The 23705-nt window shown below is 45.0% G+C and overlaps 1 protein-coding gene across 1 annotated transcript in view; it reads right to left on the bottom strand.

The window, feature by feature from the left end:
• Nucleotides 1–23705, bottom strand: part of LOC135260300 (kin of IRRE-like protein 1) — a 49648-nt gene that overhangs the window by 20287 nt on the left and 5656 nt on the right. The window contains exon 2 of the mRNA XM_064345543.1: nucleotides 531–680. Within this exon, the coding sequence (XP_064201613.1) occupies nucleotides 531–680 (150 nt within the window). The remainder of the gene's footprint in view (nucleotides 1–530; nucleotides 681–23705) is intronic.

The following is a 23705-nucleotide window of genomic DNA, read 5'->3' on the forward strand; positions in this document are numbered from 1 at the left end:
ATGCGCGTGTCTTTGTCTATCTGTGTGTATGCGTGTCTGTCTGTGTGCGCACATGTATGCACCAGTGTGTCTGCGTGTATGTCTGTGTGAGAGTGTGTGTGTGTGTGTGTGTCTGTCTGTGTGTGAGTGTGTGTGTGTGTGTGTGTCTGTCTGTGTGTGCACACAGGTATGCACCTGTATGTCTGCATGTCTGTGTCTATCTATGTGTATGTCTGTGTATGAGTGTGTGTGTGTGTATGTCTGTGTGTTAGAGTGTGTGTGTGTGTATGTCTGTGTGCACGCACAGGTATGCACCTGTATGTCTGCATGTCTGTGTCTATCTGTGTGTGTATGTCTGCCTGTACGTGTATTGTTATGCGTATGCGTATGTGCATGTCTGTGCCTATATGTGTGTAAGTCTGTGTGTGAGAGTGTGTGTGTATGTACATGTACGCCTGTCTATGTGCCTGTGTGTTTGAGTGGGTGAGTGTACTGTATTGGGTGGGAGGGGGGTGGGGGGGGGGGGGTGGATGGGGGTGCAGAGCCGTTACCGCGGAGATCCTCTCCGATGCCCAGTGCCAGCCCATCCTTGGTCCACTGCACGATGCCAGAGTAGTTAAAGACCACGCAGGAGAGGACCGCCCTCTCCCCCAGCACCACAGACTGGTCCGCAGGCTCCTGGGAGAACCTCGCCGTCCACACTGAGAGAGAGAGAGAGAGAGAGAGAGGGGGGAAGAGAGAGAAAGAGAGACAGAGAGAGAGGGTGGGAGGGAGAGAGACAAACAGACAGAGAGAGAGACAGACAGAGAGACAGAGAGAGAGAGGGGACTTAATCATCCTTACGTACAAAGAGAGACCACTAGAACTCCTACACACTGAACGATCTGCACATTGAGAGAGACCATCAGCACTGTTACACACTGAGAACATAAGCACTGTTACACACTGAGACCATCAGCAGCACTGCTAACACTGAGACATCGCACTGTTACACACTGAGACCATCAGCAGCACTGTTACACACTGAGACCGTCAGCACCATTCACACTGAGACCATCAGCAGCACTGTTACACACTGAGACCGTCAGCACCATTACACACTGAAGCCATCAGCAGCACTGTTACACACTAAGACCATCAGCAGCACTGTTACACACTGAGACCATCAGCAGCACTGTTACACACTGAGACCGTCAGCACCATTACACACTGAAGCCATCAGTACTGTTACAAACTGAGACCGTCTGCACTGTTACACACTGAGACCATAAACACTTACACACCGAGACCATCACCACCAATACACACTGAGACTGTTAGCATCCAGCACTGCATCGAGCCTGGATTTAAAAACTCAGGGGGTCTCTACCTCTATTAGGCTACATGATCTGGGGAGCTGTCCCACCTACTGGGAACAGGAATACTGGGTAAGTCTTCAGCCTGAACCCCCAAGAACCAAAAAGGGAGGTAAAAAAATAGTCCACAGTCTGAAGAACACTCAAACAATGGTGATGAAAAACCCCCCAGTGGGGAAATCTCTGGAGGTACGTGGGTGTAGAAGGTGACCTAATCCTCCCCGGGCTGGCCCGATGACAATACCTAAAGATTGGCTACATGGTAACAGGGAGGTAATGGGTAATCTATCGCAGCCAATAAACTTGGTTAGGCATATCATAGCCTGATATAAAGCCTACACCCTTGTTATTCAAATCACGAGCCTCAAAGTGTTGGGTTTTCCAACCTCCCGTTACCTGGGAATCAGGTGTGAAGACAGTCTGGCCAATCAGTAGCACTAGTTGTTCATTTAATTACCTGGGAGGAAGGAAAACCAGGACAGATTTGGATTCAAGGGCCAAATGTTAGTATTCATGGCTTAAACCAGCAGCAACCAAGTCTGGTCCTGGAGAACTACCGTCCTGTAGGTTATCACTCCAACACCAACAAAACACCCTTCATTCAACAGCTGAGCTGCTAATTAGTAGAGTCAGGTAAACCCTACAGGATGGTAGATCTCCAGAAGCAGGGTTAGTTACCACTAACAGACAAGAACAGCAAGGTTATGCATCAAGGGATCCAAGTTGTGTCGTAGCCCGAGATTGAACTAGGAGAGGGTCGAGGCCGGGGAATTCTGAGAATTCAAGGTGTGGACTACAGCAATTTACATGCACAACACCACAGAGGCATTATACATGTGACGCTATATGTCCACATAACATTATTATCAGTATATTTACCAGCCGAGAGTTAGCTGGCAACCAGTTGTGATGCAGCTATAGTTAGTAGATTAGCCACCGGCACTCGCTGTCTTTTCTGACTACCCTGAGGCAGAGTTCTCAATTGGCCTGCTTCCTCGTGACCTCTGCAGGCGTCCCCCAAGGCTCGGTCCTTGGTCCTCTCCTCTTTGCTCTCTATACAAAGTGTCACGGTTCCGTTGTTTCCTCCCCTGGGCTATCTTAGCACTGCTGCGCCGATGACGTGTTTTATTTCCTCAGCTTGCCTGCAAGGCACATCTCAAACTGGACGGCAAACCCAGTGCCTTCAGCTCAACATGGCGAAACCTGAGATGCTGTAGTTCCCAGCCTCTCCCTGTTATGAGCGTTCGAACTCTGGAGAGCCACAGTCTCAACCCCTTAGTCTGCTAGGAACCTCGACCTGGTCCTGCACAACAAGGCAGTCTCTCTCCGAGAACACTGCAGCCGTGCGTCAGGCGTGCAGATTCTTCCAGAATAACGTCCAGAGAATCTGCCCCCTTTCCCACAACACAATCAGCTCCTACTTCAGGCGCAGGTCACTGTCCAATTTCGGTCATTTTTCCAGATCAGAAGGACATGAGATTGTACGGAGGATACGAACAAACGCTCAGAAATCATGCATGAGACCATTTATAACAGTTTGAGTGCGCCAGAATGCTAGCGTACAGTACAACAGCGCCAATGTGGAGACAATAGATGCAGCCACCTTACAAACCAGCTAGGAAATGAGTACACAAAATAAAACATGGCCACCACCTCATGTCTGCCAGACACAATCAGGTGGATGGCTTAATAGCTTAATTTAAATATTACCACCATGACTAACATTTTTTCTTGAGCACGTCGTAACCAGTTCAAATCGCTGGACAGTGCAGCTGAAAGCCGATCGCAGCTCCACGGCAGGCCAGAGGCAGAGAGACGCAGCGAGGAGGAAGGGCCAGTTTGTGCGGTTTCAGGTCATCTTTTATCTCGTCCAGCACAGACAGGATTGCATAACCCGGGAGCCATTTTTTTTTTTTCATAAGGTTTTCCCCTCAGGGCATCTTTCAAGAGGGACGTTTCGGCTACAAATTCCTCCCTACATTTAAATTCCTAACCTCGGATGTCAAGGGTTTCTCTTTCCAACAACAGTGCTACCGGTCAGCGCTCTTGTGTCTTATCCAAAGTTAAGGCTTGCTTTCCCTGCTGGTAAAACACACAGTCATCTTTTAAACATTAGCAGCCAGCCTTGATAAATCACAAGAGCTTAGGGTTAGGCCTAGGGTACAACGGCTATACCACTAAATACACATTTTAAACGATGCGGGTGTGACGAGTTAGAGATTCGCCCGAGTCCCAGGTGGGATTTGATCTCGGGCCTTATGTTAATTGAGGGTAGCGTCACCACGGTAACCTACTACACGACCTTCACTTTACAGCACCTTTACGGTGCTTCACAAGCAAATGAGCCGGGCTACACCACTGTGCTAGCAGTAGTAAAAAAGTACAGTCGCAATAAGTCAAATACGAAGTCTTTAAAAAACTTTTGCAAAAAAAAAAAGTTCTTAAAAAAACAAAACAAATGGGAATATGACCTTATGCAGTATTTATTCACACATCATATCTGCCCCAATTTAATAAAAGAAAGAACACTGAATCACTTAATCCACTTAAAAGAGAATAAGCAATTGGAAAACACGTGCAACTTGTTAGCTTCTTGGACAAAGAACAACAATGACACGATAGTATTGTGTTGTGGCCGTAACTATAGCAACTCTGCCTGAAATTCCAGCAGTAACGTCTGTTTTTCTGACTGTACCCATGTCAAAGCAAAGACTGACTCATAGCTGCTGGGTTTTTACTGTACCGCCAAATCAGTACAGCTAGCTCGCTAGCCCACCGTTGTTCATGGCACAGTACAAAGTTGGCTAAATCGGTGACTAGAGAAGAAACAACGTAAGTAAATATAACACAGACAGTTAGAACACTAACAGTAAGCCAGCATACTGCTAAAGAACTTAAAAAAAAAAAAAAAATTTTCAAGATGAGTAAAGTATATCCTATTCTCTTTGCTACTTGTACACCAACACTATACTGTATCTACACTGCTTTATAATGCTTGTGCACTCTCTATACTGTCTATATTTCTCCTATTCTGCATGTATACTGCTCCTATACTAACTCTATACTGTTCCTATGCCGTCTCCACATCTGCATCTCTCTGTAGCCAGTGGCCCGCTGAAGGAGAAACAAGCTCTTATTTCACAGTCACGTGACAGGCTAACGCCCAATCAGAGCAGCCCAGGCACTGAAAGGGGGGGGGGGGTGGGGGAGGGACAAAACGGAGGAAGAGAATGAGGGAGAGAGAGCCAAAGAAAGAAAAATGGAGAAGAGAAAGAAAGGGCGCGAGACAAAGACGACACGGGGAGCGAGCGAGAGAGGGAGAGAGAGAGAGAGAGAGAGAGAGAGAGAGAGAGAGAGAGAAAGAGAGAGAGTATGGCTGTCACCCTGGAGCCTCAGAGACTCAGAGAGCGGGAGAACACACCGCTCTGACAGACAACAGAGATTTAATTAACCCTGCAGGATACCTCTCTCTCCTCCCCCTCCTCTTCCTCTATCCCCCCCTCTCTCTCTCTCTCTCTCTCTCTCACTATCCCTTCATCCATTCTCTTCTCTTGCTCTCTCTCTGTTTCTCTTGGTGGGGGGGGGAAAGCAGTGACCTGTCATTTCTCATTTATCCCATTAAACCCCCCCCCCCCCCCGGGCTCCCCCCGACTCTCTGCTTTTGAACTGACCGCCTCTCTCACCCCCCACCTTAACCCCCAACACTATAAAACCATGTGCACATACACATACTGACACATAAGAGTATGTATGCACAAAAGAGAGTGCGTGCGTGTATGTTCGTGTGTGCATACAAGTGTGAGTGTGTGTGCATATGCATGTATATGTATGTGTGTGTTTGTGTGTGTATGTGTGTGTGAGAGTGTGTGTGTTTGTGTGTGTATGTGTGTGTGAGAGTGTGTGTGTTTGTGTGTGTACTGGTGTGTGTGTGTGTGTGTGTAAGAGTGTGTGTGTTAGTGTGAGCCCGTGTCCTGACCCCCCACCCCCACTCTGTCTTAGCATTTATCCCTCTTCCTTCAGGCAACTCCTTGTTCCACTTTCAACATCGACTGTGTTTATGTGTGTGTTTGCATCTGTGTGTGTGTGTGTGTGAGAGAGAAGAAACTGCATGTGTCTGTGTGAAAGGTGAGAACAACATTATATATAATCACCCACTAACAGTAAGACCCCATATTAACAGGAAGTACCCAGACAGGGCAACAATATTAACAGGAAGTACCCACACAGGGCAACAGCATTAACAGGAAGTACCCAGACAGGGCAACAATATTAACAAGAAGTACCCACACAGGGCAACAGCATTAACAGGAAGTACCCAGACAGGGCAACAATATTCACAGGAAGTACTCACACAGGGCAACAGCATTAACAGGAAGAGGCCACACAGGGCAACAGTATTAACAGGAAGTACCCACACAGGGCAACAGCATTAACAGGAAGTATCCACACAGGGCAACAGCATTAACAGGAAATGCCCACACAGGGCAACAGCATTAACAGGAACTGCTCATATAGAGAAACAGTAGAACTAGGAGTTGAGTCCAGTGGAGTTGTTGAGAAGTGGTGTGTGTTTGCTGACTCACAGACAAAAACACACACATGCTTGAATTCTCTCTCCGACATGCACACACAGGCATACACATACAATCACATCCATACATACACACGCAATACACACACGCATGTGTGCCTTTCTCACGCATATCTATGTGCTCAAAGCTCAATCCCTCTTTCTCATACACACAATCTCAAACCCTCACTCACACAAAAGCGCAGACACACACACATACATACACAGAGTGCTATATCTGCCTCCCCTTTACACACTGTCTCTCTCTCTCTCTCTCTAATTGACTACTTGTTTTATACATTTCATTTCATTTCTGATTTTCCTCTTATTTCCCTGTTTCCTTTTCTCCTTCTTTAATTATTCATCCCTCTTTCCGTCCCTCCTTCCCTCTCTCTCTCGGCACTCTGAATACAGAATCCATCTGTTTTTAACATGTTTTATTCACATCTTCATTTGGAAATTTCAGCATCTTTAATTGCCTCTTAAAAGGAGTAAACAGCGAAGGTCCAGTAAAGCACATGGAAAATGCCTGTTAGCATTAGCATCACACAGAAAGCAGGTCTTGCGTGTAAGTCTGTGCGTGTGTCTGTGCGTGTGTGTGTGTGTGAGTCTGCATGTGTGTGTGTGTGAGTCTGCATGTTTGTGTGTCTGTGTGTCTGCATGTGTGTGTGCTTGTGTGTATCTGCATGTGTGTGTCTGTGTGTTTGAGTCCGCATGTGTGTGTCCATATGTGTGTGTGTGTGTTCCTGTTGGTGTGTGTGAGTCCGTGTGTGTTCCTGTGAGTGTGTGTGTGTGTCCATATGTGTGTGTGTTTCTGTGTAAATGTGTGTGTGTGTGTTCCTGTGAGTGTGTGTGTGCGCGTGTGAGTCTGTGTATGTGTCTATGTGTGTGTATGTGTGTATGTGTGTGTGTGTGCATGAGTGTGTGTTTCTGTGTAAATGTGTGTGTGTGTGTGTGTCTGAGTGTGCATTTCTGTGTCAACATGTGTGTGTGTGTGTGTGTGTGTGTGTGTTGGATCCAGATCTTTATTGCATGGGCATGGGCAGGTTTTTCTGAATTCTGAATTCATGTTTCTCTCTCCCTAGTGGGAGATGTAAGTGTGTAAGTGGGAGTGGGCGAGATACATTCCAATCTTGGCTTTTCACTCTCTTTCCCCCTCAATGACTACAGCCCCATCATCATCATCATCATCATCTTTATTTCCCTCTGTCCCCTCTAACCCCCCCTCCCCCCGCCACGGTGCACAGTGTCTCCTTTGAGAAGCACAATGCGGAACAAACGCAAGCAGGCTGAATAGGATTAGCAGCAGCAGCAACAGAAGCCTTACAGGGAAGCACAAGCACAACAGCCTGAAGCAGAGTGAAGCAGAGCCAGCAGACTGAAGCAGAGTGAAGCAGTGACTGAAGCAAACTGAACCAAACCGAAGCAGTGCGTAAAACAGGCGAACCAGGCTAAAGCGGATTGAAACAGCTACTAAAACAGACTGAAGCAGAGTGAAGCAGCTAGTGAAGCAGACTGAAGCAGAGTGAACCAGGCTGAAGAAAACTGAAGCAGAACCAGCAGACTGAAGCAGAGTGAAGCAGTGACTGAAGCAACCTGAACCAAACCGAAGCAGTGAGTAAAACAGGCTAGAATAGACTGAAGCAGTTAGTGAAGCAGACTGAAGCAGAGCGAACCAGGCTAAAGCAGATTGAAACAGCTACTAAAACAGACTGAAGCAGAGTGAAGCAGCTAGTGAAGCAGACTGAAGCAGAGTGAACCAGGCTGAAGCAAACTGAAGCAGCTACTAAAACAGACTGAAGCAGAGCGAACCAGGCTAAAGCAGACTGAAACAGCTTGTGAAGCAGACTGAAGCAGAGTGAACCAAACTAAAGCAGACTGAAGCAGCTAGTGAAGCAGACTGAACCAGGCTAAAGCAGATTAAAACAGAGTGAAGCAGGCTAAAGCAGCTTGAAGTAGCTACTGAAACAGACAGATCTGCCGCTGCACCTTCCCTTCTCCATGATCCTGCTGTCCATGGCCTCCTTGACCTTTGACCTCCTCGGAGCTCTCACAGCATATTCTGCGTATGAATTCCAGTTTCAGACATTAACCTGTCAACGCCCCCATTTCCATATAGCCTCCCTTGTAAATGAGAGTAAGAACATCCTGAGGACCGCACTACTGCTAGAGTCATTACATTCCCCAGCTGCAGAGTCCAGCACTCTGTCCACTGCTACACGCCACCGCGATCCTGTTCTAATAACGAAACAATCCTCCCCTTCCTCCCTCCCTCCTCCCCTGTCTGCTCTCTCCCGAAATCTGTAATAAGGAACAACATTTAATTAGTTAGCCAGCCTCCTCTACCCACACGCCGACACAAGCACAAGCGTGCACACACACACACACACACACACAGTGAATGCTCAACACCAGTGGTTAACACCACCAGCTTCCAGAAATCTGCATTTCCAAAACTCCGGCCAATGAAAATATCTGTGTTTTGGCCAGTTTCACCTGAATTTGAAACAAACTGACATTATTAATAGTTTAACAGACATGCAACAGAGTTCAACAAAAAAAGTTTTATTAAGCATCTCCCACCGCAAATGACCTCCAGCGGCACTCTGCTAATTAGTGATGGTTCTGCACCACGACAGAACTCACTCCTTTAATTCTGAACTGTGACAACAGCAGCCCAAAATGGAAAGCAACGGTGACAACTAGCCGGCGAAAGCCGAGGTATCACTTTTGCAGATTCGCAGCTGCGGGTTCAATCGGAAGTCGTTCCTTTCCTATGGAGAGCCCTGAATTCCGCACTCTATGGTACGGTGCACCAGGGCCCTGTCAGGATCCGTCTGAATTTTCCAGCCTTCGCTGCACAAAATTCTTTTTGAGGGAAAAGGGGCGACATAGCTCAGGAGGTAAGACCGATTGTCTGGCAGTCGGAGGGTTGCCGGTTCAGACCCCTACCTGGGCGTGTCGAAGTGTCCTTGAGCAAGACACCTAACCCCTAACTGCTCTGGCGAATGAGAGGCATCAATTGTTGGATAAAAGCGCTATATAAATGCATTCCATTTACCAAAAGAATGGATTTCTAAGAATTTATGACACCATTGGTGAACAAAACATCCCGAGCACCAATAGGATAAATACTTTTTAAAAACACTGTTTTAAAATCTGAATGACAAATACGGGCACAATGCATCACATAACTTATATACATTTTAGATGGATGTACTGACTAATTTTTCATTTTTTCTACGCATGGGATGAGCAAGGCTTAAGGTGTGAGATCACAAACATCTGATTAGAATGTTAACTGAACATTCTAATACTAATGTAACAATCACTGCTGCTAATTGACAGAACAATTCTAGAAACTAAAGGTAGTTCTAGAACACCGACTTAGACTTTTGAGAAAATACACATTAATTTTTTTAAAACCTGCTCTTCAAAGACGTAACCGCTCGTCCAAAATTTGCTCAACACACCACAGCGATCGTATATTGCTGAGCTCATCCACGCCAACCAGTCTGCAACTAAAGACACACGACAGGTTGTTTCGCACCGTGATAAAAAGTACATTTTTGTTCCCGCCCGTTTTCCAGCACTCGTTTGAAGTAGTTTGGACCAGGCGCTTTATTTACCGCGCCCCCGCCGAAAAGGGAAGAGCCAGCAGCTTGGTTCGGGCGCGTCGGCCGACGCCGCCGCGGCTGCGTGGGCGGCCGAAAGACACCGTACTCCGCGCGCGCTTGGGTACCCGGGACCCGCCACACGCCAGCGACGTCAATCCATCTGCTTCCCGCATGATTCACTGAGAATTTTACAAATCTTCACAGGTTTCCGCCCTCCCTCCCCCCCCACCCAATCAATACAGACGCCTCTAAGCTCCAAACTCAATTGAATGACACAACCAATGTACCTGCATTTTCACAATACAGCACTTCTTCTTATTCCTTTTTTTTTTTTTTTTTATGTGAAAAATGCAGAATCCCACATTAAGGTGACCTCCAATCAGGCTCACGTTAACGACGAAAAAAATGCCATCTTTTAACATGCCTGCGTTTGAACACACCGCTCTCAGACCACACCCCCCACCACAAACCACACCCCTCACAGACCACACCCACACCAAATACAAATGACTCTTCTCTGTCATGTCATAAGTATTTGTGGCATTGCCTTACAAAAAAGGACATCTGACGCGGCCTCAAAATTGCCCAAATTAAGGCACCTTTCGTAGGAACCATTCTGCGATGCCTATGAATCAGACCAGCACTTATAAGCCAGCATTCCACTGAAACAGAAATGCAGCCAACCTCTCCACTGTCACACGACCTCTTCATGACTCACAGCGATCACATGACCTCTCCTTTTCACAGTGATCACGTGACTTGTACCTCTCCGCCGATCACATGGAGACTTCTGCCTCGTAGTGATCAGATGACCCTCCCTGTCTCGGTAATTCTGCATGGCATCTCCTGTCCACAGACGTGCATACTTAACTAGACAGACGAAGCACGCCTTCAGCGAACTCCAAGCCGCTGAGCTTGCGAAGCCCTGGATGTGCTGCGCACAGTGAGGGCAAAGCATCGGCGCTCCCGTCAAACTGGAACTGGGAACATCGAAATTCTGAAGGCAAAATAAAAAACGTCACCGATGGCATTTTGAAACTCGATTAAGGACCGTTTCGCGTATCGTACGAAAAAAGCAGATTGCAAAAAAATGGACCGTTGAGGTTTTCTTTGGTTGTTAAATCACCTTGGATTTCTACACTAAAATCAACGGGCAGTAAGCACCTTTGCCCTCAAGCACGTGCAGTAGAGGCCGTTTCCCCATTACTTTCTAGGTTTCACCGCCTGGCCCCTCGCACCCTCTCCCACCCTCGCCCTGTGCTCCTGTCTCACAGTGATCACATGACATGACCTCTCCCTTTCACAGTGATCACATGACCTCTCCAGCCAAGTGTGATGATAGCACCCATCTTCCTTGGGCTCGCAGGTTTGCGCTGTCGTGCTTCAGCGTGCCAGGGTGCGATAGCATATTCTTTATTTAGTCAGGAGCTGACTCAGAATTAGATCCCTGACAGTGGAGAGACATTCCGCTTTTGTAAACGATTTTTTTTACTAATTTAGTTTTTTTTTTTGGAGCTTAGTTAGGTTTATCTGCTCAAAACAATATTTTAGGGTGTATTTCTTCTCAAATATCAGTGTACCAGTGCTGGTCTGAAGCTGGTTGTGGTTTGTATTGTGAGTGGTTGTCTGAGTAGTGAAATTCAGTCCCAGCTGACTGAGGAGGGTCAGTGACTGCCAGGGCCCAAGCCAGAAAGTATTCCCCCAGCATAGCCATGCTGTACTGTAGCCCTGTCCTGTGGGCGACAGCAGAACCAGGTCATCTGCCTACAAAAAAAGAATTTTATTCTGGCATCAGGTCCACAGAATCCACTGGCAACAGCTCCAACGCTGGCCAGTTCACGAGCGTAGATTTTCAACAATACCGGACTCAAACTGCAGCCTGGTCTGAATTTATGCTCACGAGTGAAAACTTTAAAATAGTTTAATCTTGGATGTTCAAATAGAGTCAAACGCTTTTTATAAATCAATGGGACAAACTGAGATTTTTTCCATGGCAATTATTGCTATTTAGTTTATCCCCGTACGTGGGGGATAAATGCCTTAGGTCCCAGTAGGGTTGCCAGATTTTTAATGTCAAATGTCAAAACCGGACAATGTACACAGCTGGAAGTATAATCGCAAACAACGTCAGGAGCTGTTGGTTGAAAGGGGTGGGGGTGGGGGGGGTATGGGGGTTTGGGGTAGGGGGCATTGACATCTGAGCAGGGGAGTCGTTGACATGCGACGCAAATTCACTGCAAACTACCAAACTCTTCCATCGGTTACTCAGACCGGACCTTACATTGTCTGGCCCGGGACCACACACACCAGACCTGTGCGAATAATTTGAAAACCAGACATTCTGGTCGAAAAACCAAACATCTGGCAACCCCCGGTCCCGGGTGTGAGCTAGGCCGCGTGCAGCGAGCTCCTCTCTCCCTGCACTCGGAATTCAGGTGTCAGTTGGGTTTCGGTTATCTTGTATTGCTATTAATGTACTATCTATGTTTTTTTTATTTTTTTTTTTTAGAACTTAACATAGCGAACTCACTCTAGCGTGTCAGCGATATCGCGTCTTCACTCGCTAGTCTGGGACTGTTTGTTAGCCTGGTTGTGGCCCTACCGCTCACAGCCCCGTTACCTCAGGCAAACGCGCCCCTGCTTCTCCCATACCGTAAGCTGCGCTGGATTAGAGCAAATTAATATATAATGTAATAAGCGGGACACGGCTCGTTTGCTCTGTTTATGTATACAGCTATCCGAGAGTGGTGGGAGGTTTGTTGCCCAACATCTAATGCATGTACGGGGGAGGAGTCCGCACAAGTGAGGGAATAAAGTGCTACTCTATCCCCCAGAGGTAAACTAAGAGAACCCTTACACAAGCCTCCACATTTGGCTTCTCCAGCCCTCTCCCCCTCTTTCCCTTTCTTTCTTTCCCTTTCTTTCTTTCTTTCGCTCTCTGTCTCTCTTTCCATCTCCCTCTTTCTTTCTGTCTCTCTCTCTCTCTGTTTCTCTTTCCCTCGCTCCCTCCCTCCCTCTCTTTTTCCCCGTTCCCTCCCTCTCTCAGTGGTTTTATGTCAGCATTAATGGAATGCTAGGCATTTCCTCTTTCTCCTCTCCTTCTCCCCCTCTCTCTCTCTCTCGGTCCGAACTCTCCTCCACAACTCTTTCTCTCTCTCTCTCCAGCTCTCTACCTCTCTCTCTCTCTCTCTCTCGGTCTGACTCTCATTCCCTTCTCCCTCCCTCCCCCCCCTCTCTCTCATCTTCGTTTTTTTCCCCACTGTAACACAAGTCCATCACAGAGGCTTTGTGAAATGAACACTCTCTCAGATGCTGTCCTGATCATAATTAATACATGCACACTAGCTGGAAACAGTATTAATGCACTGGAATTAAAATACACAAAAATACACAACTACCATAACTACTGCTACATCTGACAACAACAACAATAATAATAATAATAACACAATAATGTATATGTACAGTATTAATTCTCTCGCAATGCAATGTTAATGTACTGTAGATACTGCATTAACCATCTTTCTCTCTCTGAGTCGTGTTCACACAAGCATTCAAAAGTACAGTAATTCCTAGCACAATGAATCCTATTTTAAAGTTCAATAGAAAAATAGTTAAGTTACAAGAATAAACTTTGCCATTTTAAAAATAATTTTCTCTCTCAATTCAAGTTAACATTAAAATTCAAAAGGTACTTTATTAGCATGGCAAAGTGTGTTGTCATAGCAGCAACAGGCAAGTATTCATATAAATATCCACAATATGAGTATGGCCATTTCTTAGTGTATGTGTGTGTGCGTGTGTAGACATTATATGACCAAAAGTATCTGGACACCCCTTGGTCTGGGGCTGTTTTCCATGGTTTGGGGTAGGCCCCTTAATTCCAGTGAAGGCAAATCTTAATGCTAGCATTCAATCACATTCTAGACAATTCTGTGCTTCCCCAACGTTTTAGGGAAGGCCCTTTCCTGTTTCAGCATGACAATGCCCCCAGGCACATGGCAAGGTCCATATAGAAATGGTTTTGTCGAGAACAATGTGGAAGAACTTGATCAGCCTGCACAGAGCCCTGACCTCAACCCCATCCAACACCTTTGGGATCAACTGGATAGCCAACTGTGAGCCAGGCCTAATCACCCAATCAGTGCCCGTCCTCACTAATGCTCTTCTGGCTGAATAGAAGCAAATCCCTGTAGCAATGCTCCAACATCTATTATAAAGCCTTCCCAGAAGAGTGGAGGTTGTTATAGCAGCAAAGGGTGGACCAACTCCATATTAATTCCCATCATTTTGGATGAGATGTTGGATGTCCGGTGTCTACATACTTTTGGCCATGCAGTGTATATGTATGTTTGCGTGTGGATGTGTGTGTATGTTTGTGTCTGTGTATTTGTGTGTGTGCCTTTGTGTGTGTATATGTATGCATGTGAATGTGCATTTGTGTGTGATTGTGTGCACACATACATGTTTATGATTACATGTTGTTGTTTGTGCGTGTGTGTATATATGTATCTTATGTGTATGTGTGTATGCGTGTATGGGGTGTGTGTGTACGTGCGTGCGTGCGTACGTGTGTGTGTGTGTGTGTATGTATGTTTATGCATGGGCGAGTGTGTATGTGTGTATGCGTGTGTGGGGTGTGTGTGTACGTGCGTGCGTGCGTACGTGTGTGTGTGTGTGTGTATATGTATGGTTATGCATGGGCAAGTGTGTATGTGTGTGTGTGTCTGTGTACGGGCGTGTGTGTGTGTGTGTGTGTGTGTGTGTGTGCTGAAGCTATATCCTGCTGTGTAGAAGTTGTACAGCCTGTCAGGGATTGGGGTGAGGGTGGCCACCTGAGATTAGACTACAGATAAGTGGGTGAATAATCCCAGCACTGTGAGTAGACAGGTAATCCGCAGGTGAGACTGATAGGCTGGTAATGGCGTGGTGTTGTGATTTCACGTATTTCTTTTCCTTCTTCCAAACCCTGGGTCACCACCTCCAGTTAACGTTGCATTAGGCTAAATTTATACATTTATGTCACTTTCAAAAGATTGTAACGTGCAGAACATATAAACAACAGAGGTCGTTTGTTTACCTCATTGTCTGCTTCTCTTTCTCTCCCGCTCTCTGTCCCCCTCTTTCCATCTCCCTCTCTCTGTCCATTTCCCTCCATCCATACCTCTCACCCGCTAACTCTGTCTGAAAGTTCTATCACCATAGCAACAGCTATCGTCTGTGAAAATTACCAAAATCCCTCCCTTCCTCTGTTTGCTGCGTCCTTTCCTTAAACCAAAATCTCTCTCTCTCTTTCTCTCTGCCCCTCCCTCCCTCCCTTTGAAGATAAATGACATATTCAGATGTTACTTATTTGATAGCGGAGAGGTAAAATGGAGAGGGGGATGAGGAAGGAGGGAGGGAGGGAGAGAAGGGGGAGAGGAGGACAGACAGAGGGTAAAACACAAAGAGACATGAACAGGTAGCAGGGAGGGAGAGAGCGCTATCGCCATGGTAACACTGAAACGAATGCGAGAGAGGGAAGGGGAGACGTAGCATGTGGTCACCATGGTAACTGCAAGGGAAGGATACTTGGGGAGAGATGGAGGGAAGGAGAGAGGAGAAAAGCCGAACAGACAAAAAGATGATGAATATAAAGAGGGCCAATATCTTCACCCGTCTGGTCTCTCTCTCTCTCTCTCTCTCTCTCTCTCTCGCCACACTATACTCCACTATTGTCTATTGCATTTGCCAAGTGATTGTTACTGCCTCGTAACCTAGCAACTGATGTGAATTGTCATTGAGAAACATTAATACGATGCTATTCTCCATTTTAACGCATCTTTGTACCCTGCTATACCTAAAATAAGCAATAACAGATCCCCATCGCACTGCTCTACCTGTAATATGACACAGCTTTACTACCCTGCTATACATGTATACAACACACCTTTACTCACATGCTATACCTGTAATATAACACAGCTTTAATACTCTGCTATACACGTAATGTATAACACACCATTACTACCCTGCTGCATCTGTAATATATAAAAACAGATGACTAATCTACTATACCTGTGATATATGACACAAGATTTATTAATCTGCTACACCTGTATTAGCCTATATAATAAAGATTTATAAATCTCCTACACCTGTCATATAATAAGTTTAACTGCACGGCTGTACGTGTAATATATAACACAGATTTACTATCCTGTGAATCACTGTCTTTCTAGTACGCTCACAAACAATTTGTATCTATTTCTGTCTGCAAGGCAGAGCACCTGTACAAGAACCCATTACATTTCATTAACTATTACAGAGTGACGTACAACGAGCGTAAGATCCCCGTTCCATGCGTCACGCTCATTTTCGTCGTTCCTCCATTCGTTTGCTGTTAGCTTAGCTACATACCGACAGCTACGTCTCAGTGCAAAATTAACAAGTTGATGATTAGTAAACTCCGTGATCAACAAGCCTACTTGTCTATACAGCAGAATATTATAATGGGTAAGGAGCTGTAACCTTGTAACCTGAAGGTCGCAGGTTCGATTCTCTGGTTGTACCCTTGACCCGTTTACTGCACTTAACCTGCATTGCTTCGGTATATTTCCTGCAGTATAAATGGATTCTATGCAAATGCTATGTAAAAAGTCACATTTCTGCTAAATGCCTGTAATGTAATGTAATGCTAAGCAGAAAAATTTACCTGAAAATGGAGATTTGAAATAGCTCATCCTGTTACCGAAGCAACGGAGCCACTGAAAGGCAAATTGGATGTGCTGGATTATCCCCAAAAAAGAAAAAAAATATCAACGTGTAATCTAATCCCAAACCGATCAATTAAATCCAGTAAAAATCCCATTTCAAGCACTTAATTCATATCGTGCCGGGATCATACATATTTGTGGTCACTGGTGTATTTAAATGGTTAGCTTCAAACCCCCCGTTTACAAGACAGACATGGGTGCTACTACTGCTGCCATACTGCTGCTATTATAGTTTATAACTTCAGTTAGCTAGCCATTTCAAATGCGTATTTTTACACCTGTAGCAAGCACCGCTATGAACTGTATTTGTATTTGTATGTGTAATGCATTTTTGCACACTTTACATGGAAGCAACCTTTGCCAGTCAATCTAGCAGCTGTATTTCAAAGCCCAGCTGAGATCACAGGGTGCATCGAGACGACACAACAGTGACGTTTTAGCAGAGAAAGAAAAAGGTTTTTTCTTGGAGGGAATCTCCGAGATGCCGGAGATTTAGAACGTTCCCGGGAATTTTTCGGAAAACTCCTCATCTTCTCTCATCATTCCAGCGCAGGCTGCATTCAGGTGGGAAAAACATCAGGAAAAACATTGGGATCCCTGAAGGCTAAACAGAGGTTTGGAGCTGAAGGCTTAGTGTCACAATGCCCTAGGACTAGTCAGCAGAAACTGCCACCTAACACATTGGGTGAGTATGAGGTCTCATCCTGATTCACACAGAAAACGACTCATATTTTGGGGGAATGTGGAGCTTGTGAGCACCTTATATATGGTAGTGCACTTGTTTTTTTAAATGTTTTTTTTTATTTTTTATTACAAGTTTCTGTAAGTGCTTATATTTTTTGTTCATTGCTATGGTAACAATGCCCCGCCCCCTCTCCCCAACACACACATGAACATAACCCGTCCCCCCCACCCCCCCCTCCCCCCAAAAGCTTCTGGTTAGATGGTTGCTATAGAAACAGACTTTTTTTTTAAAAGCTAAGAAAATTATCTTTCCCCCTCAGTCTCTTCTCCCCACGCACTCTATAAAAGCACTGCTCATCTACTCTCCCCCTCTCCTTTCTCTCTTACTCCCCCCTTTCTCTCTCTCACTTGCTCTCTCTCTCTATCAGTTCCAGGGGTATGCTGCTATCCACATGCCCTTCAGTACGGTATCTAACCTGCTTGAGTGAGCAGACAGACATTATACTTTCGTTTAAAAATCGTCGATACTCAATACTAGCCTAGCTCTGAGAACCAACAATTTTACATAGTAAACGCATATCGACCTGTGGTCGGGCTGGCTGATCAATGCTGGCAGAAGGGCTTCTTTGTTTCTGACCGCTGGTCAATACGACCACACTGCAATTTACCGCGAAGACATTTCTGGCCAGACCCGAGAAACACAACTCTTTCTTTACACTCTGGCATCAGCGATGATGTCATAATCTCTGCTACCTTTGTGAATGACCTCACAACGGCATCCTCTGCAGTGATGTCACATCGCGTCACAAAATCTGTCTTGACCTTTTCTGAAGAGGGTGCGGTTTACTAGTACGATGGGCCGTCCCACACACGCAGACACTCACACACAGACACACGCACACACACACACTTTACACGTCTCGCAGGAGATTCACACTCTTACTCCGACTCTCCTGTGGGACCGAGTGCTTGAGGAGACCTCTGTGATTTGATTAATTTTTGAGCAGATGACCCCGATAATCACACACACACACACACACACACACGTCAAACAGAGTTCACTCGCAGGGCTGTGCTGATGTTTACAGTCCGACCTTAAGCAAGTTTGTGCGTCATTCACTCCACTAAGCTTTGTTATTTCTGATTATGGATAATGATATTTTCGTTGCTGGGTCTTTTTTTTTTAAATGCACAAAACCTAAAAAGAAAATACATATTCAAAATTTTAAAAATCCACACAAAAGAAAAAATAAACTGGAAAATGAAAAAAAAGGCACCATTTAAAGGACCCTACACAAACACATCATCTCATGGCCTTAAACTATCTGTTTTTCCCCTTAGGTCAACAGTACTGATCTGACTACAGCAGCACTGAAATTAATCTGGTCTTTAGGTGAACAGAACTGATCTGAGTACAGCAGAGGAAATGGGCTATGCTCTTCTTCCTTGCTCTTGTTTAAAGCTCCAGTCAAATCTGACTCCATCCCCCCCCCCCAATCCCTGTCCCCCCCTTCTCTCTGTCTCTCTCCCATTACCCTCTCTGTCTCCCTGCCCCCCCTCTCGTTCTCTCTCTCTCTCAGTTCTTTTTAAATCATGCATATCATTTGACACAGGACTTTACAGCAAAGGAAGTTGTAAAAACACTGATATAATCTTGCACAGAGATATAATAAATACATACTGTGTCAGTGTTACAGTAGAACTATCAGCTCCGCATTAATGGCCTTTCATACCGTTAAATACACAAACAGCATTAAATATCTCGCCAGATTTTACCTTCAGGAGTAAGAAATTACAAGATTCCTGTACCACCGTCTTCAGCATGGAGCATTTAGTCATGATACAGTGTGAATGGAGTATATGAGGTGAGTGGTTCTAGTTGCCTAGGTTATGAGGACAGATTAAGGTTGAAGGATGAATGACACACTTTAGGTCAATCTGTCAAAGGAGAATTATGTTCCTGTGTCCACCAGCTTTTGTTCACAATCGTCATGGTGTTCGACAAATTAGCTCAAACCTATGACTTTCAATATAATCAAATAATGTGTGTGCACAAAACTTAAGCTGGTGGCTATATTTAGAGTTAGTGCCAGGGCCCTGTTCTTACAGCACTGCTCCAAGAGATCAAGAAAGGCAGGCCCAGGTCATCCACAAAAGACAAAAATACCCCTAAATGTGGAATCACATTTTGTCAGAACTTGCAATTTCGCCAGGAAAAAATAAGCACTGCGTGGACATTTTTTTCACACTGTTTGCACAATGTGCTTATTCACAGACTGCTGAAAAAAAAAAACTTTTTCTCTCCCTTCTGATCACAAGCGTTCATCTACAACACATTCTCCTCCACATATCTGTGGTCTCACACACTGAAACTCAGAAATGCGCATGAAGGCCAAGCTGAAATATTCAGCACAATTTCACATAAATTAGATTCAAATACGGAAATGTGCTGTGGTGCCCATGGCAATGGTTTTGGCTCCATTTTACCTACCGACCCCCCCCCCCGCAAAAATGCTACCCAAATCTGCGCTCAAAAGATTTCTTATGAAGAGAGCTGACCTCTGACCTTTATATAGTTAGCCTTGTGGCTGTATACCCATTGTGAACATAATAAAAAAAGCTTTCACAGTACAAGGACACTTTTTCCTTGGTTGTAATGACATGGCGGATGTGTCTCATGTCCTGGGGAATTTCAGGACAGATCAAACGTTAGCTCCCCTCAACCTCAGCTCCAATGTAAACCTCTAGTACGTCAATACTCAAGCTGGGATTGAGCAGTAGACTAGGACATCTTAACAATTAATTTGTTTCAATTAGGCCTATGTTTTTCTGAATGAGAGGAGACAAGTAAATGTATTGCACACATAATGTATTTTGGGGCCAAGTTTACTAAACGACTGTGACTGCTTTAAGATTGCAAATGAAGGAGCTACCAGGTTGCAATATCAGCGTCACAGCTACTGCGTCACAGTTACACAGTCAACAGTCGCAGTGGGTAAAAAAAAAAAAAAAATCAGTATTAGGATGTGATTTTGCAAGGATTGCGTCACTCCGCAACTTTCCTTTTTGATACACAGTTAAATCTGTTCATCCACATGCATACCTGTGGTGAATCTGGTAAAAACGCGGTAGAGATTTTGCAAATTAGCTCAATTAAGCATTCCGTCTGATTTACTAACGCGTGCCTGAATCGTGACTCCCTTCTTTTTGCGTGTCAATTTTAAGAACTCTTGAAAAGGAGCAGTAATTTGCCGAGCACTGATATAGCCTCGCTCACGTTCTATAAAAAGTATGTTAATAAGGAGTTTTCGCCACCAGACATGGCAGCAGCCACAGCCAAGAAAAAAAAAAAAAAACAGAGGACAAAGGACAAAGGCAAAAAAGAACAAGACAAGAGAGGATCGTCTGTCCAAGATTTAAGATCTTTCAGGTAACCGAACATCAGACAGCAACATCAAGTAATAAAGGTTTGAGAAGCCACGCAATAATCACACTACAAGAGGATATAAAAGAGGAACTTGAGCCATGCACCAAAACATCAAGTTCCCTGCCGGGTATGGTGAGGCTACGCTTGAAGGGACAGGTTTGCATTTTGGGGTTTTTCGATATTTTATTCCAGATTTAGTGTTGTACATTTTTGAATGGCCCGGTTTTTTTGTGTACGATGAAGGACATTTTAGATACATACAGAAGTTTCTGCGAATCACCTGCTGCCTTTAAAATGGCTGGTGTAGGGCCCTATCGAGGGTTTGAGTTTTAAAGGGGGAAAAAATACATGTTCTGTAACTCAAATGCAATGAAACTTGTGCAGTGACATTATGACTCCAGATATTGTATTTATGTATACCTGACTATTGTACAAAAAATGTAATTTAATTTGATCTTATTTTCAGTTATAACAGCTCATAGACCATCGCCTCTGTTTCCAGATCTGTAATGCGATAAGATTATTTCGTTTTTCTTTTGGTTTCCTCGCTACTAGTCCCTTGTTGCTCCCTACCCATTGCTTGGTGCCTCGTAAGCTATACGCGTAAGCACGCCATTGTGTTTTGGAACCCTTTTTATGTGCGTCTTCCACCGCAAAATTGTGAATGAGGGCCTTTCATTTTGCTGATTATGTAATTAGGACCTGCGTTGGTAAACTGCTTGCTAATGTGTCGGGACCAGCGACCGCAACAGAGCTGCAGTACGGCGAATGCTTTTTGCGCTGCGACTGTTTCCTTCGTGAATCTGCCCCTCAGTATATAATTTCAACACTGGAAATATAAATATATGAATACGTACATGTATATATAAGGCAAAGAACGTATGAATAATGCTGTCACGGATGATTAAAAAAAAAAACTTAAGATGGCCATATCTTTGAGCCACAGCCCAAGACTATGTTGCACTCTAAAAAAAAAACTTTTTGGTAGAAATTCAGCGAGACTGTTTGAAATGTTATGAATGCACGTGTGTGTACAAAACGTTACTGTGAAAATTACCACAACTGCAAAATATATACTTTAATAATGCTACGGCTGTTAAAGGCTAGTCCTGAGCCCGTTGTGTTCGGATCAATAGGCAGTCCCGTGAGAGGGCAGCGAAATGGCAAACTTGACCGAGCCAGAAGCCAAAAACGTGAAACCCGGAGATGCTGTGCAGTAGGACCAGCTTGATTTTCTTTTTTCTTTTTTTTTTCTTGCAATTCCAGGTCAGAACTTTTGTTTTGTAAAATACCAAGGGCCACATTTTGTGAAAGTTCTGCAGTGACATAGAACCATTCGTGTAAAAAAAAAAAAAAAAAAGCCTCCTGTTTGCAATAGCACACCCTGTAAAATCCTGGATAAATGTAGGCCTAGTTTTAGGTGTCATTCCTTCAACCGTGCAAATTAGTGGGACGTCCCGTGGCGGACTGTAAAATATTGGGAGATCATACTAATAGTTGCAAATAAATCTTTACTGTGATTTATCTAGGCTGAATGGGAACTTTTTTTTGCTCCTGAAGACAGCAAGTTTTAAAACTTGACATCCGACCTCCACAGTTTTGCTCCTCCCATCCCCCATCATCCTCCTCTATAAACTTAAGAGCATCTCCATGTCCCGGGAGCTCTACGCTAACATTTTATTTTTTCCTACGTTGAAAAATTTAGGAGTACACTAATGCATCCCAGTTACTAGAAGTCCTCCTAAATTATTTTACAACTTAGCACACGTCAGTTTTCCGGGAGTGAATGCTCCTAAAATGGGTGTGCTGTAGAGCCCCGTGTCCCTGTCCCTCTGCTTGCCCGCCCTCTTCGTCTCATTGGCTGTGGCAGTGGCTCCCTCCCCTGAGCGCCCGGCTTCTTGTGCGGAACTTTCCGGATGTTGCAGGGGAGCTGTGCCTCCGTCTTATTGTCTAGATCGGTGGTACCCAGCCCTGTTCCTGGGGAGCTACCATCCTGTAGGTCTTCATTTCAGCGATAATTTGGCACACCTGACTCTACGATTTTCGCAGCTCAGCATATCTCTAGCTGTTGAGTTAGGTGCACTTTGCTGGAGTTGGAGTGAGAACATACAGGATGGTAGATCTCCAGGAACAGGATTGGTCACCACTGGTCTAGATCCGTTAAATGGTAAATGGACTGCATTTATATAGCGCTTTTATCCAAAGCGCTTTACAATTGATGCCTCTCATTCGCCAGAGCAGTTAGGGGTTAGGTGTCTTGCTCAAGGACACTTTGACACGCCCAGGGCGGGGTTTGAACCGGCAACCCTCCGACTGCCAGACAATCAGTCTTACCTCCTGAGCTATGTCGCCCCATAAATGCCTGGTTAGCTCGACAAGCTTTGTGCAGACCTCATCTTTCTGGCCATTCTCAAAAAATTTCAAAATGTGTAAACCTGGGGATCGACTAGGCAACCCAGAACGTGAACACTGGCCATGTCTAACGGTGTCAGGTGAAATCACTGGTCAATCTCTTCAACTAGTTTCTGATTTGCCCTGGTAGAAGGAGTTTAATACCGTTCTAGGGTGAGATGATGTTGTTTCGTGTTCATACGCATTGGGACAACTGCTGATAACGAAGCATTGCCCTCTTCTGACAGCAGTTCAGTGCGCGTGGCTTCAGAATGGAGCTCTCTTCAGCCAAAATCCCACTGTTCATGCGTCAGACCAAGGGTGCGATCTGCTCTCTTTGGTGAGGCTAGAGTCTGAACAAACCCTGGGTGGAATTTCCCCAGGTTGGTACATCTTGAATTGGTTCATGTTGTGGTACATTTCGTTGTTTTCGCTCGTTCTGGAGCACTGCCATGGCCTTGGTGCTTTTCGTAACCCAATCAAGGCGTGAGATCACAAATATGCGGTGAGAATGCGATGTTCTTAACGGAACAACAATTCTAATGCTGATGTCACAATCGCTGCTGGTGACTGAAAGCAACGGAGTTCTAGAACACGACTCAGAATTTTGAAAAAAAACATTCTAAAAATAACCTACTCGTCAAAGGGTTAAAGTCAAAGCGTCAACACAGGGTCGTGTTTGACGGCTGCAATGGACTCACAATGGCAGCGTATGCCCTACACTCTCAGAAGAAAGGGTTCCAAAGGCTCCACTGTATCTCCGCAGAGTTTCGAGGGTTCTCTGTCAGGCAAAACGGCTCAATCTGGGAGCTTTCGCACTTTTTTTTACACCTACCTTGAAGGGTTCTGTAAAGCATTTCTTTTTTTAAAAACGGTTCTTCTACGTAGACAAGCCTCTTTTTTTCTTGAGAGCGTACACACCTCACA

The sequence above is a fragment of the Anguilla rostrata genome, chromosome 8, assembly GCF_018555375.3.
Source record: "Anguilla rostrata isolate EN2019 chromosome 8, ASM1855537v3, whole genome shotgun sequence".
In the NCBI taxonomy this organism is placed as follows: domain Eukaryota; kingdom Metazoa; phylum Chordata; class Actinopteri; order Anguilliformes; family Anguillidae; genus Anguilla; species Anguilla rostrata.